The sequence below is a fragment of the Quercus lobata genome, chromosome 8 (genome assembly GCF_001633185.2).
Source record: "Quercus lobata isolate SW786 chromosome 8, ValleyOak3.0 Primary Assembly, whole genome shotgun sequence".
NCBI classification, from domain to species: domain Eukaryota; kingdom Viridiplantae; phylum Streptophyta; class Magnoliopsida; order Fagales; family Fagaceae; genus Quercus; species Quercus lobata.
Window position 1 is genome coordinate 53,950,755 of NC_044911.1, and position 16,629 is coordinate 53,967,383.

General features: G+C 37.4%; 1 protein-coding gene and 1 pseudogene across 1 annotated transcript; one reads left to right on the plus strand and one right to left on the minus strand.

The window, feature by feature from the left end:
* Positions 1 to 1,428: 1,428 nt before the first annotated feature.
* LOC115957078 lies at positions 1,429 to 3,787 on the plus strand (annotated as a pseudogene).
* A 2,824-nt stretch (positions 3,788 to 6,611) lies between these two features.
* LOC115957080 lies at positions 6,612 to 7,856 on the minus strand. Its single transcript, XM_031075316.1, has 2 exons — positions 7,665 to 7,856; positions 6,612 to 7,499 (listed from the first exon to the last, which is right to left on the minus strand). The coding sequence occupies exons 1-2, from the start codon at positions 7,854 to 7,856 to the stop codon at positions 6,612 to 6,614; spliced, it is 1,080 nt and encodes a 359-aa protein (XP_030931176.1).
* Positions 7,857 to 16,629: the final 8,773 nt, after the last annotated feature.

Here is a 16,629-nt window from a genome sequence, read left to right on the forward strand (position 1 = left end):
CTTAATATCCTTAGAGAGACAAAAGGACAACCCCAAAACAAAACACTCCTCCGTGTAGAAGGGACAAACAACTTCTACTGCTGAAGACAAGGAGGGAAATCCCCCTTTTCTTAACAATAGAGAGATAAGGAGGAATATCCCCTCCATTGACAGAACACAGGGCTCCAAACCCATCAATCTAACTTAATGGATAAGCCATTGGCACTCTCATTATGCATAATATTCTATCTTTAACCCAAAAATTATGTACCTATGATTTTTATAAAAATGAGTGGGGGATTGTTGGAATATTTTCATAAAGATTACAATATTATTATTAAATGTTGATTTAAGTGTGTTAATAGAAATCAGTTTCTTTCTTTGATGTCTTTCCTATTTTTAGTTGACCAAGTTAATGCATATTGATTAGCAAACCTTATTAATAAGTATTGGTGTGCCTAATGTAATTCCTTATTAAGTATTTTCTTTTAAAACTCAAAACGTTTTCTGAATTGCTAATCTGATATGTTTCTTTCTTACAATAGCCAAAGAATCAAAGTAATAAACATAAGAATTTATTTCGAACATATATCTCGTTAACTGTATTTTAATATGACAACAACTGGAGATTGCTACTATTGCCTCTTCTTTTGGATACAAGTGTGACACATGAGCCAGTTTTATTTTAAGCGGGTAGCTTCTCAAACTCGGTGACAACTGACAAAAACTAGAGTTGCTACAATTGATTTTTCTTTTGGATAAGTGTGATCACACTTAACTTCCTAGATTTGGACAACATTATTATTGAACAAAGATGTGCCATGAGCCAGCAATTTTATTTCAATCGGCCAGGAAGCTTTTCAATCCAGTTACATATTTGCAAGATTAAAATGACAAAAATAAAAGATAAAGGTCTAAAATGACTATCACCCAAACTTTTAAAAGAGCTGTTATAGCCTTTTTGCATAATATACAAAGAGAACAAAAGAAAAATCAACATCTGAAACAAATGGCCTCCTTGGAAAAATTCAAACCGTCATCAATCTATGAGATTATGGTTGGGCTATTGATTGCTTCAACTACCATCACAAGTAAACCCCTTCTCAAAGTCTTCGGTTTCTATTATGACTAATGCTAAAAATACAAACGTTTTTATAAAAAATTTTCCAACTATTAATGTGGTAAGTAGTTATTCGTAAATAAAAAAATAATATTAATAGTGGATTTATATGAAAACCAATAAGAAGTTGTATGGTCTCATTAATATTTTGATAATTATATTGTAAAATAGTTTATATCGATAGGATTACTATTCCGTAGGAGCTTCGTTTAGTAAGATGCTTATAAAAGGAAAGCTCTAAGCAACACATTTAGGACCACGAACTACTGAGGCAACGTGATCTTTTGCAAATAAGAAAAGAGATTACTCAAAGTAATTCGTGTGCCAATATGATGAAGGTTGAGGTCTCTATCATTTCAAAAGAAACAATCAAACCATCTTCACTAACATTGCACCATCTGAAACCCTACAAACTCACCCTCTTGGATTAGGTCACTCCTGCAACTTATGTTCCCACAGTCTTCTTCTACCCATGACCAATCTCAATCTCGACATGTCCCAAATTATTGCGCAGCTTAAAACTTCCTTATCAGACATCCTCAATATCTTTTACCCATTTTCTGGGAACATAAAAGACAACCTTTTCATCCTTGAATTTGACATGGGTGTTCCCTTTCTGGAAGCTCGTGTTAATTGTTCCATGTCTGAGTTCCTTAAGCACCTAGAAACAGACTTATTGAGTCTATTTGTTCCGTACCATGCCTTTTGCAAGGAAACAAATACTACTATAGGTCAAATGGCTGTTCATTTGAACCCCTTTGATTGTGGTGGAATAGCAATCGGGTTGAGCTGCTCACATAAGGTTGCAGATGCAACAACTGCGAGTATTTTCCTTCATATTCTTGGGCTGCCACCTTTACTAGGTCTCCAGAAAAAGTTATACATCCAAATTTTTTTGAGGGATCAATCATGTTTCCACCAAGAGATTCACTTCCACAAAAGTATATAAGTACAATGGAAAACTTGTGGTTCAAAGAAGGTGATTATGTTACGAGAAGGTTTGTGTTCTGAATGCTCTAAATTGTTTGAAAACACAAGAGCTATTTAGACCCTAAGATAAAAATTATGGCTCGATAGATTTTACTTTAACTTATACTAAGTGCGGAAAAGAGTAAAAGCGAGCAGATGAACAAATAAACTACTCTAAGCCATAAACAATATAACACAACAGTAATATGAAAGCTAAAAGAGTAGGGAAGAAGGATGCAAACACAAAGACAACATAACGATGTGTTATCGAAGAGGAAATTGAAGTCCTCGGCATAAAATCTCTCCACCGCCCTCTAAGCAGTAATCAATCCATTAGACAATCAGTTGGGATACATGAATTAGCAAGAGACCCTCCAAGCCTAATCTACTCGATGTACCTAAGCCCTCCAAACTCCTACTCCAACAAGGCTATTCGGAACCGTGTTTTGTCTGGCTCTCCGGATCCCGTAAAAAGCTCCATGTTGCATCTGCCATCTTTAGCTTCTTCCAATGCTTCCCAGTAGCACCAAATTCTCACTTGACACTATGAAAGGGTGTGGTAAGTGTTTGAGATATCAACCTCTCAATGATGTGGAAATGGAGAGGTAGGAGTTGAGGAAATCCACAAGCAAATGTGTAGAGATATATGGGTATAGCAATCTCTAACTTTCAAGGTTTTTGGCTAGGGTTTTTTCTTAGAAGCACTCCTCAACAATTGTGGGTAATGTGGGTATGTATAGTGTGGATACAGAAAGTGTGTATCAGATAGTACAGACTAATAGAATAAAATGTTTTGCGGATATCTCGCCAGAAGGCCTTACCCGCGAGCTACTCGCGAAATACAACTGTCTCCATCTGTCCTTACTATTCACATTCCAGTTATGTGCAGGGCACATGCATCATTTCGCGGGATGCTTAGTCGCGAGCTACCCGCGAAAACCCTTTTGTCTTCAATAGCTTGAGTCTTCACACACTATCTCTCTATCACACAACCCTTACTATTAATCCCACAATAAATATCGGGTACAACAGATTGAATAAAATTACAATCAAATTTGACACGAAATAAAGCCAACAAAACACATAGTTGTAAATTACAACTTTACATGTTCCATGAAAAAGAAATAGCAACTCTAAGGTCCAAAGTGAAAAGCGAACTAATTCCAAAACCATCACGCACTGAGGCATTGACATGTTTCATTTGGAAACACTACATGGCAGGTTCTAAAGCCAAATCAGTTGGGCCGAAAAATAAATCCATGACCATACTGGTCCAAGCAGTGAACTTGAGGACACGAATGAAGCCACACTAGTCTGATACTTCTACTGGAAATATATTTTGGTGGGCACCCGCTGCAGCTGATTTGGCTATGGAAGAGAAAGAGTTGCATGAATTGGTGGGCCTTGTAAACGAATCCATCGCAGTTACATGCTGGCATAGGTTTTTTAACAATATTGATTTTGGTTGGGGGAAGCCATTTTGGGTTGGTATCATGGGGAAAGTTGGCCCTGCATTTAGAAATTTAATAATATTCAGTGAAACCCCATGGGGTGATGGGACTGAGGCATGGGTGACCCTGGAAGAGAAAGAAATGGCTATATTGGAGAATGATCCTGAATTCCTTGCATGTGCTTCCCTAAATCCTAGCGTCTCAATCTCCCTTTAAAATCTTTGGATGTGTTTCTGTTTGACGCCAAAGATAAATAAAAGAGCAGTGGTTGCTACTTTTTTTTTTTTGATAAATTGGATATTGCATTAAACTTAAGTGGCTAAAACCACTTCATTACAAGTACGATCCTGGGTCGTGCCCAGTTTGTCCAAAATTAAAAGGGGGGTAATTACAGAGGGAGGGGCTTCAAAAATAACAAAATCTTCCTCCATTTCAGTACCAATTCTTGCAAGTCTGTCTGCACACTTGTTACCTTCCCTGTAACAATGCTTAATCCGAGCTTGAGGAAATATCTTCAGCATGTCCCTGCAGTCATCAACAAGAGAAGCAATCTCACTATTAGTTTCAGCTGCATTAGCAAGTAATGAGACAACGGATGAGGCATCCACTTCAACTTCTAATGCATTTATCCCAAGACTCAAGCAAAGCTTTAGACCATCCCTCAATGCCCAAAACTCTGCTGCAAAACTAGTGGTAAAACCGATAGATCTAGCGAAACCACTTATCCAATCTCCATGGCAATCTCTGATAATTCCTCCTCCACCTGCAAGACCCGGGCTGCCAAGCGCTGACCCATCAGTGTTCAGTTTTGTCCACAATGGCTGCGGTTTGGTCCATCCCACTGCTATCCGAATTACTCTTGAGCCATTTACATGATTCAACACACAGTAAAAATACTCTGCTACCTGATTCTCCACTGCCTTGAGAAGATTATAGGATAATGGCCTAGCAAACAATCTTTTATTTCTAAATAACCAAAGATTCCATATACCAAATAGAAAAAAGGTGGCCCATTGTTGTTCCTTACCCGGAACTTTGGAGGAGAAGCAGGCATTCAACTTTAACCAATCTGAAATATCAAGATCAAAAGAATACCGGAGATGAGCAGGGCAGTCAGCCTCTGCCCAGAATCTAGATGCAACTGGGCAGTCTCTGATAATGTGAATAATGGTTTCTTGATCCTCATGACACCAATCACAGGATGTGTCTCCAATAAAGCCTCTCAGTGCTAATACTGTCTTTGTGGGAATGCTTTTCAAAAGGCATTTCCAAATAAACAGTTGAATTTTTGGCAGGCTTTTAAGCTTCCAAATCCAGTTACCTAAAAATTTGGGATCATTTGGGTTTAATCCTGTAGCTAGCATATACGCATTCTTAGCATCAAACTCTCCTTTCGAACTAGATATCCAGCAAATATGATCTTCCTTTCTCGAAGTAATCCGGATAGGGATGGCTCGGATAGAGTGAACCAAAAGGGGGGGCAGCTCAAAAGAAACACTATGCAAATCCCAAATTCCATCCTTTTGAACATCAGAGACTCGAAGCTCCTCCTCACCCTTGTTCAGGGGTCCTTCCACACAACTCCTTAATGACCCAAAATCAAGCCACTTATCTGCCCAGAAAGATAGTTGACTATTGTGTCCAATAACCCATTTCATACCTTTCTCACACAAAGTGGCTCCCTTATTGATTGCTGCCCAGGTTCTTGACTTTGGCGCTTTACTAGTAACCATTCTCCTACAGTATTTATGCCTTAGAACTTTAGCCCAAGGTTTCTCCCCCTCATTCTTCATTCTCCAACATAACTTTGCAGCTAAGGTGAGATTCCGTTCCTTTGCTGCATGAAGACCGAGACCCCCTCTGTCTTTAGGTTTTGTTACTTTGTTCCACCCCACCATATGAATCTTCCTTTTCTCTTCTGTGGATCCCCATAAGAAGTTCCTACTAATCCTATCAAGGTTGGTGTGAATCCTCTCAGGCAGATAGCACCCCTGCATAACATATGAGGGGATGGCTGATAGGACTGCTTTGGTGAGAGTAAGCCTCCCTGCCATGGATAGCAGATTGGCTTTCCAGCCTTGAAGCTTTGCCTGAACTTTGTCAAGAATGAAATCAAAATCGCGAGTGGAGGAGTTTCCATACTTAATGGGGAATCCCAAGTACTTCCCAAAGTTGTGAGTAGAAGAAATTCCCAAAAGATTGCTGAAAGTTGCACGAGAATCCGGATCAACATTATTAGAGAAAAGAACTTTAGATTTGCTCAAATTCACTTTTTGCCCTGAAAGTTCACAGAAAGTATCCAAAACATCCTTCACACTTTGACAATTCTTTCTATCCGCCTTCGCAAAAAGGACAAGATCGTCAGCGAAGAAGAGGTGAGTGAAGGCAGGACCAGATTGGGATGCCTTAAGGGGGTTCCAGAGATTATTTGCACACATATCATCAATCAAGAAACCCAATAACTCCATACAAAGGATGAACAAATAAGGGGAAAGAGGATCCCCTTGTCTTATGCCTCTAGAAGGAAGAAAGGGCTCAAGGCATCCTCCATTGAAGAGCACGGAGATGGAGGAGCCAGAGATGCAGCTCATGATGAGGCTAATTATTTTTGGAGGAAACTTATACATGATTAACATGTCGCGGATGAAGTGCCATTCCATTCTATCATAGGCCTTTTCGAGATCCACCTTAATTGCCATGTAGCCTTGCTTTCCTTTCTTCTGTTTCATGGAGTGGATTAGCTCTTGGACGATGATCATATTATCCATACCTTTCCTACCCGGGATAAAGGCAGCCTGGAGAGGGGAGACTAGTTTGTTCAACAGAGGACGTATTCTATTAACTAGAACTTTAGTGACAAGTTTATAGATTGTATTACATAAGCTTATGGGCCTAAATAAGCCCAAGCAATCAGCCCCTGGGCATTTCGGGATGAGAGTAATTAAGGTCTTATTTAAGTGATTTGGCATTGACCCACTTTCAAAGATTTCAGCAACAAGCTTAACAACCGAATCTTTAACAAGATGCCAATTTCTTTGATAAAACCCAGCATGATACCCATCAGGACCTGGAGCTTTGAATGGTTTCATACTTCACAAACTGATCTCGACCTCCTTACTAGTCACACCTTCCTCAAGCACTTCTCTTTCATCCTCCATTACACAGCTGTGCCAACTTGGAATGTCCCATGGAGCCCTCTGAGCTAAACACTGACTAGTTTCAAAAAGAGCAGAGAACCCTTCCCTCAAAAGTTCAGCTATCTCCTCCTTCCTGTGAACAAGATTCCCCATCCTATCTTTAAGACAGGAAATTTTATTCCTTTTTCTTCTAACCAGAGTGGACATGTGGAAGAAAGCTGTGTTCCTGTCGCCTTGGATAAGCCAATTATACCGAGATTTAACAGACCAAAACTCCTTTTCCTGTTGACTGACTTCCCAATACTCCTCACTCAACTGCTTATCTAACCTAATGAGGAACCTACTGGGACCATAAGCTAAAGCTTTTTGGATACCCTTAAGTCTTGCTTCAATTCTTGCCTTTCTCTGAAAAATATTTCCAAAAATCTCCTTATTCCATCTCTTTACTGCCTCAGTGAAATTCTGCATGTTTGCTTCCAACTCCTGTTGATCCGTCCAATTATCCGATAATAATTTCTCAAAAAGAGGATGAGACATCCACATCGGTTGAAACCTGAAAGGTCTGGGAAGTTGTAACTCTGGGGTATTCTCTAAGGACAAAAGGATTGGACAGTGATCTGAGTGAATCCTAGTTAAATGTCTCACAGTGGCTTCTGGATACAGATTAGACCAAACACAATTAGCAAAAGCTCTATCTAACCGTTCCTGAATAAAAAACCCCTCATCCTGCTTATTAACCCAAGTGTATCTGGCTCCATGAAACCCCATATCTAACATTCCACAAGAATCCAGACAGTCTTTGAACAAGAGGGCTCTACTCATATTAACCGGGTTACCACCACACTTATCATCGTTTGATAGCAATTCATTAAAGTCCCCCAACATCACCCAAGGCATATTATGAAGTAAAGCAACATTAGTAAGATTGCCCCATAACAATTTACGCTCAACAAATCTAGGACTAGCATAAATGCAAGTTAAAAGCCAAGAAAGATCAGAGGAAATTACCTTGATAACAACATGGATTTCCTGCTCAGTTTTTGCCAATTGAGTGACTTCTACCTCATCAGATTTCCACAACAGCCAAAGTCCGCCAGCGTAGCCAATGGTGTCTGTAGTAATTGCTCCATCAAAAGGCAGAGTGTCAGTGATATCCTTAGCTCTGCTCCCTCCAATACGAGTTTCAATTATGATTACCATGGGCGGATTATGCTTCCTAATAAGATTATTCAGGGTAGGCTTGAAACGAGGGTTCAACGCCCCTCTACAATTCCAGCATATGATATTCATTGATACTGGTGGTAAAGAATCAGGCTCCTTAGTAACTTGGAGTTGGTTCTTTGCTTGATTCAGCAACTTCCAGCTCAAATTTCTCAAGCTGTTCTTGGCCATTCCCTCGATCTTCGACAAGCATATCGCATGCTCCAGTATCCCCATTGGAACTTCCCTGGACATAATTAGAAGATTTGTTTGAATGCTTTCCCCACACATTTGGACTTGAGTGATGGCTTCCAAACACCCCATCAAACTTGTTGCTGAGACCGGTATTCCTAACATTTTCTTCATTTGTATTCCCTCTAGAAGATTTGATTTTGGCAAGATTCGCTCCAGCGAATTTAGTGACAGTGCTCTCCACCCCAGAATTTTTCCTTCCTCCTTTGATGGAATGTCCGTTGGAAATCTCCACCATGGTTTTTCCCACTCCAGCCACGCCGGATCCGTCAAAGGTAAGAACCCCTTTTTCTTGCTTTTGGGAGTAAGAGGGAAAATGTGACTCCATGCCTCCATGAGGCTCGGTTCTGTCCAACCCCAGATCATGGTGGGGCTTGAACGAATCTGCTCCATTGTTGACGGAGCTAAGCTCAATATTTTCCCGTTGATTTTTATTGCCCATTCCTGTCGATTTTTGCTCTCCCTGGAACTGTTGCTGCAACTTCCCTTTCCCTTTCCCTTTCGTCCCATTTTTTACTTTGTGGTTGGAGTAGCTATGTTTGGTTTTGGACTGAGACATGACCGCACCACTTGAGGGAGAAGTGTGATTAACGTTAAGCTCCTTCTTTTGCGGTGTGGACAGACCCTCTGTAATCGAAGTGTCCAATCCCACTGACTTACGCTTACCCTCAGGAGAGTAGCTAGGGGGGCTAGAAGGAGGGACAATAGCTGGACGGGTTCTAAGCTGATGGCCCAAATCTTTCGCATTAAAAACTCCAGCTTGGACTGCAGTAGGCTTAGAGTGGTTTGGACGGTTAAAACCTTGCCTCGGTCCTTGTTTCCTCCTTTCCACAAGCATCCAAGGCCCATATTCGTCCTTAACATTACCCACTGCCTCTGACGATGAATCTTGGGGATTTTCCACGTCATCCATATTTTTCCTGGGCTCCCTGAGCACTGTTTGCGTCTCTGTTACCTCCTTCACAAGGTATGGGCAAGCTTCTTTTCTATGTCCCAGCCTGCCACAAGCAAAACAGAGGGTGCTAATGCCCTCATACAAAACCTCCTGCCCAAAACGTCCGATGAATACCTTCCTCACCAGTGGTTTTGCAAGATCCACTTGCACACAAATTCTCGCATATCTCCCACGAGTACCGGAAGCTGTGATAGCATCAATCCGTAGCACTGGACCTATGGCATTCCCTATATCTTTCAAGACACCCATGTCATAAAACTCAATGGGTAAACGTGGAAGACGAGCCCAAACAGCCACTTTGGAGCAAGCAGTGACGTTGGGTTTGAAATAAGGCTCCCATGCACGTATGGTCAAGTAATGCTCGCCTATGAACCATGGCCCCCCTTTCAATACCTTATCATAATCTTCAACTAAGCCAAATTTTATCAAGAAAAAATCATCCCCCAGGTCAATACAATCAAGTCTTCCCGCGGGTTTCCATAACTGCATAATTCTGGAATGTAAGAAGTGGAAGCCCACAGTTCTTCCATGAACCTTTACAATGAGCGAATGAGCCCATCTTCCCCTGATGTGCAGCTTTGTCTCTCTAGATAGCTTGATGGCAACCTCCCCTTCCGATAGATCCTCTTTTTCATCATCAGAGTAATCTTCTATCTCAGTCTCAGAATGTACCTCAAAGGCTTGTGCATACGCCCCAGGGAGCTCTCCCACGAGCTTTGCCTTGTAGGACAGCGTTTCCCTCATATTGCCATCATCAATGTTCGTTGTGGAGCCAGGGGAGAGGTCCTCTTTGACTTTCTTGGTGCTTCTTTGTAATTCTGCTGCTTCTTCCCTTGTCTTCTCTGTCGCCGAACACTCAGAGTCCATTCTCTATTCTTGGTGTTAACTCGGATATAGTAGTTGTTGTTCAGTGGTTGCTACTTGCTAGTACGTAAGTTTGAGAATTACAATAAATCATTAATAAATTGGTCTATGTGTCATGGTCTTGAACTTTACATCGAATCATAAGGTTTTACTTCAAGTGTAAAATGCGAAAGGTTGTGTACATTTTTTTTTTTCTGAGATGAAAGGCTGTGTACATTGTTGAATGTGAAGTAATAAAAAAATCGGAAATTATTGTAGTACTAGTTAGGCATACTGCTAAATATGTAAGTTTAAAAGGAATTCTCATGTGTATTGATTTTTTCCCCTTTTTATTTATTTCCTGAATCAAATGTAAAGAAGTTATTAAGTTGAAATAAAAATTTATATAAGTGCAGAAAAGCAATATAGTTTTCATACACATGTATTTTGACATAGATATTTCTGAATGTTTCAATGTTATAAAGTTGGACCAACACCATATTATGACAGTGACAGTGTTTTGAAGTTTAGAATAACCTTATCATCAAGAGTGACGCCATATGTTGAAACTGTTGGAATATTTTAATAAAGATTACAATATTATTTTTAAATGTTGATTTAAGTGTGTTAATAGAAATCAATTTCTTTCTTTGACGTCTTTCCTATTTTGAGTTTTCCAAATTAATGCATATTGATTAGTAAACCTTTCCAAAATTTGGTGCACCTGATGTAATTCCTTATTAAGTAATTTTTTTTTTTTTAAAACTCAAACGTTTTCTAAATTGCTAATCTGATATGTTTCTTTCCTACAATAGCCAAAGAATCAAAGTAATAAACATGAGAATTTATTTCTAACATTTATCTCATTAAATGTATTTTAATTTGGCATGGATTCTTTACTTTTAAATAGTATTCTATATCACCACCGCGCACCCTTGGTGTGGTGGTCACTCTACAATTATAAATACTTGTGGGGTGTGGGGGGCAAGGGCCGGGGTTTAAGTCTTCAGGAAGGAGACTCACACACATATACACTTAGATTATTCTAGAATAGAAATTCTATCTTGTATAAAAAAAAAAATAGTATTCTATATCCGGCCATATGTGGAAGAGAGATCTATTATTCTCATGGGCACTATTTTCATGTAAAAGATAAAGATATTAAATTCTATAAGGACGTGGTGTAAAACCCATAAAGTGCTACTTCCCTAGACTTTTGAGCTTTATATAAATGAAATGATGAAATCTCTATTTAGAGTCGAAAGTCTAGATGTACATCAAGGGAGATGGGACTAAAGCCCAAAGAAAATAAATTACCTATGAGGATACCCTACCTAGGGATTGGAGATCCCAAGAACTACGTTCAAAGGGAAGAACGAATCATAGAGTAATTTGTATAACATGCACTAAATTTTGAGTACAGTTACTCTTGTCCCTCCCTATGATGCAAGTGCATGTATCTCGTAACGTTATGTAGGATGAGTTTTATATTAAAAAACTCATAATGTGATCTATAGCTCTTATGAGTGGGATGTTAGAGTTATGAGAGCATCCTTGATAGATACACCTAATTGAGCATGAAAGTGGGGCCGCTTCCTTTGAGAATTGGGCTAATTCTCTAAATTCCTCATGATAGCTGGGATCAAGCACAAGGCCGTAATGTGCTGGCTTAGAAGCTCATGGCGGAGTACTAGGATATTTTGTGTGTGACGTATTGTCTTGTTTCCACACAAAAAGTCATAGTTCAAGACTTAGCTCACTAATAACTTTGGAACAACAATGTTGAAACACTAAATGAAGGTTCAAGCCATTGACACTCTCATTATGCATAATATTCTATCTTTAACCCAGAAATTATGTACCTATGATTTTTATAAAAATAAGTGGGGGATTGTTGGAATATTTTTATAAAGATTACAATATTATTATTAAATGTCGATTTAAGTGTGTTATTAGAAAGCAGTTTCTTTTTTTGATGTCTTTCCTATTTTGAGTTGACCAAATTAATGCATATTGATTAGCAAACCTTTCCAAACGTTGGTGCACCTAATGTGATTACTTATTAGGTATTTTCTTTTAAAACTCAAACGTTTTCTAAATTGCTAATCTGATATATTTCCTTCTTACAATAGCCAAAGAATCAAAGTAATAAACACGAGAATATATTTCTAACATATATCTCGTTAAATGTATTTTAATTTGGCATGGATTCTTTACTTTTAAATAGTATTCTATATCCGACCATATGTGGGAGAGAAAACCATTATTCTTATGGGCACTATTTTCATGTAAAAGATAAACTCTTTACGTATTTGCTGAGTCAAAATCTTAGTTTTATGAAAATAATATATCCTTGTATATACTATATTTCAGGGTAAAAGAAAGGTACTATTGAGAGCTTCAGATCCTTTAAGCAGTGTAGACTTGTAAGGATAATCAGTGAAGGTGGTTGGGTTGTTGTATTTTGGGGGCGACATGCACAATGTTTTAGTCAATTACACCAGAAACCCTGTAGACGCGTGTATTGTCTCAAGACAGTGACATGGTCCACGCCTCAACTCTGCCATCTAAAAACATATATGAATTGATAGTAATTGCTTCTGTTGTTATGTTATTAATTTGAAGCATCATTGAAGTAATATCTCTCTATTGTTCTCTAATTTTATGGCAAATTCTAATTTATGTGAATTTTAATAATTTATATGATATGTTGAATGTTATGAAATTCAATCTATTTTATCAATTATTGTTCTTAGGATCAACAGAAACTCTAAAAAAAAAAAAAAAAAAAGAATAACCTCATAGTGATAGTGATATGGAATCATGCTGTGAAAGTATTGTTCTTAAATGTTAATTTGTGCCATCGGAATAAAACTCAGTGTCATGGCTCTCTTGACCGAACAATCCCCCATGATTATACTATAACATTGACCTTCACAATGGACGCACTTCTACTCATGGAGGTTTAAACAACCTTCAAATGCCTTGCCTTTCTTTAATAAAAAATATATAAATTGCAAAAAAAAAAATAAATAAATAAAAAAAATAAAAAATGTGGAAGAGAAAAGAGAATAAAAATTGTCTAGATATAGAGAGTAAAAGAAGAAAAAATTTAGTGTGACAAACTATTATGTAACTTCTTTATCACAATAGTGATGTGGCAGAGTGTGAATGGTGAAAAAAAAAAATTCATATATAAGTGATATACAACCACTTACAATTTACCATATTAACCATAATAGACAATTTGAATTCACACTTCATAGCCAAGAAATTGGGATTGAGATTATTTGGAAGCCAATGAAGCCATTGGGGGAAAATGTTGGGACCATCGAAAATGACACAACTTTGTACCAAAACTCTCCACGTGGTCTTGGCACAACTTGCCACTGGAGGCTAGGAGTTGCCAAAATAGTACTACCATAAGAATAATTGAAGGTCTCATTTCCTAGGCTACGTGAGATGGAGGAATATGTTGCAACAGAAAAATGAGGTCAGGATTTTCTTTGGCTATAAAGCTAGAGATGGGTCTAGAATTATCAATGATGCGGTTAGCTTTCTTGAAGAATAGTCTCATAAATAAGAAAAGAGTCAGTAGGGCGGCGCTAGGTGCAATTCAGGTCTCATAAATAAGAAATGGGTTCATAGTGGTGGTGCTATAAGTGCAATTTAGAGTGGTCACATTGGAACACCCGACTTGAAAAAAAAAATTTATAAACCTTAAAAAAGTAGTTGTTATTTTTTTTTCTTCTTCTCTTCCTTTCATTTTTGGGAACAAACTTTCTAAATAATTTTGCTAATTTTTCTAAGCACTTAATTACTCGGTCAACTTCTTCTTTCTAATTTTTGAAATGATAAGGATATTTTTGGAATAGGAAAAGAATCCATATTTTTAGAACCCGTCAAGAGAATGTACGTCACCACAATTGTGAGCCGACGACACCAGTAGCCGTCGGTCTCTACAGGGGTCCATTTGGAACCTCGTACCCAGCACCTACAGAAGCTGAATCTCTGGTTATAGCAATAGGACGATGCTTGCTCCTGATGACCAAGCAGACGAGCCCATACCAAGCTGACGGATACATGTACCGTATTAAGCAGATGGATCACATCGAAGGACGGATAGGCATACCGATGGATCCTACGTGTCCTTGCGTGATCTCCACGCATATTCCTATATGGAAAATCTTGCTGCGCGCCACACACCAAGGCCTACTATGCAATTTTCATCTTCCCAATATGGGAAGATGTCCCAAAGATCTCGGTGACATTAACTCCACCTCCTCCCTATAAGGAAAACCCTTGTATTCCCAGGATCTAGGTCTACTTCGCATCACTATATAAACAATAGGTTTTCTCTTCCTTTCATTTTTAGCGATAGACTTTCTAAATAATTTTGCTAATTTTTATAAGCACTTAATTACTCGGTCAACTTCTTCTTTCTTCTTTGGAAAATTTTTTTCCTACTATATTTTTTATTTTTGGATAAAAAAAATTATTAATCTACTATGTCATAAAATTTCATAGATGGATCAATCTAGTTCAAAGCTCTAATCTGTCGTCACCTCTTATTGCTAATTTTATTGGGTGCAAATAACAAGATGTTTCAAGTAATATTTATCCTTTGTTAATTTGTAAATTACACCCTTAAAGTTTGAGAGTATTTAGATTTTACACCTTGAAATTTCAAAATTTGAATTTTATCCTCTAAAGTTTGGGGCTGTTTGAATTTTACACATTAATGTTTCAAAATTTGAATTTTACCCCCTAAATTTTAGAGGAGTTTGGATTTTATTCCCTAAAGTTTGGGGTTGTTTGGATTTTCTACTCTGAAATTTCAAAATTTAGGGGTGTAAAATCCAAATACCCCTAAATTTTAAGAGGTAAAATTCAAATTCTGAAATATTAGGGTGTAAAATCCAAACACCCCAAAACTTCACGGATAAAATCCAAATTCTAAAATTTTAGGATGTAAAATCCAGACCCTCCAAAATTTTAGGGGTGTAATTTATAATTTACCCTTCTTCTTTTTAATGTTACATGACAAAAATTGGAGATTGCTGCCATTGCCTTTTCTTTTGGATATAAGTGTGACATATGATGCAGTTTTATTTCAAGCGGGATGCTTCTCAATCTTGGTGACAATTGACGGCCAAAATGACCAAATACTATCTTTGGCATAAACATTTGGAGATTTACCACTGTTTGCAAAAATAATTAGAGATTTATCACATTTTTAAAACTCGAGTTCCATGAAAAATAGCATGATAAACTTGAAGGCTATTTTTTTCAAAGAACTCGAGTTTCTGGAACTTAAGTTAGTTGTAACTTGAGTTTCACAAACGCGAGTTTTAAAAGAGTGATACATTCATATATATTTTCAAAACAGTGGTAGATTGTCAAATATTTCGTCTAACAGTAGTATTTGACCATTTTAGCCGACAATTGACAACAACTAGAGATTGCTACCATTGGTTTCTCTTTTGGATAAGCGTGTTCACTTAACTACCAGATTTGACCTTGATTTATTAGGCAAAAATAATTCAATAAAGATGTTGCATGAGCCAATTTTATGAGCCAAAACATTAACCATGCTTTAGAAGTATTGATTTAGGGTATATTTTTTAAATTTTTTTTATGAAATATTAAAAAATAATTTAAAATTATTTCTTTAAATAATTTATTAATAATTGCTGCATTTATTAAAGTGCAATGACTCTCTGAGCATGTCGCTCATGCTTTGGATTCTTCGCCATATTTTTTGGAGTTATCACTGTCAGTGTACTTGTCCACACTGATGGTTTTCGTGTTAGTTGGTGATGGATGGTATTGAATATTTTTTGAAAATTTAGGTTCTTTTGTTAATGTTGCAATAGTGACATTGTTTTGTATTTTTTTTTAGAAATATTTGTGAGTGAAAAAGTATATATAGAAATATGTGTAATGTTATTTAAAAATTGAAATATGTGCAAACATGAGAATTTATTTCTAACATATATCTTGTTAAATGTATTTTAATTTGGTATGAATTCTTTACTTTTAAATAGTATTCTATATTCAACCATATGTGGGAGAGAAAACCATTATTCTTATGGGCAATATTTTCATGTAAAAGATAAAACTCTTTACATATTTGCTTAGTCAAAATCCTAGTTTTATGAAATTAGTATATCCTTGTATATACTATATTTCAGGGTAAAAGAAAGGACTATTGAGAGATTTAGATCCTTCAAGCGGTGTAGGCCTGTAAGGATAATCAGTGAAGATAGCTGGGTTGTTGCATCCTAGGGGCGGCACGCACAATGTTTTAGTCTACTACACCAGAAACTCCGTAGGCACGTGTATTGCCTCAAGATAGTGACATGGTCCACGCCTCAACCCCACCATCTAAAAACATATATGAATTGATGGTAATTGCTTCTATTGTTATGTTATTAATTTGAAGCATCATTGAGGTAATATCTCTCTGTTTTTCTCTAATTTTATGGTAAATTCTAATTTATGTGAATTTTAATCATTTATATGATATGTTGAATGTTATGAAATTCAATCGATTTTATCAATTATTGTTTTTTGGAACAACAGAAACTCTAAAAAAAAAAGGTTTAGAATAACCTCATAAGTGTTATGGAATCATGCTACGAAAGTATTGTTCTTAAATGTTGATTTGTGCCATCGGAATAAAACTCAGTGTCGTGGCTCTCTTGACCAAACAATCCCTCA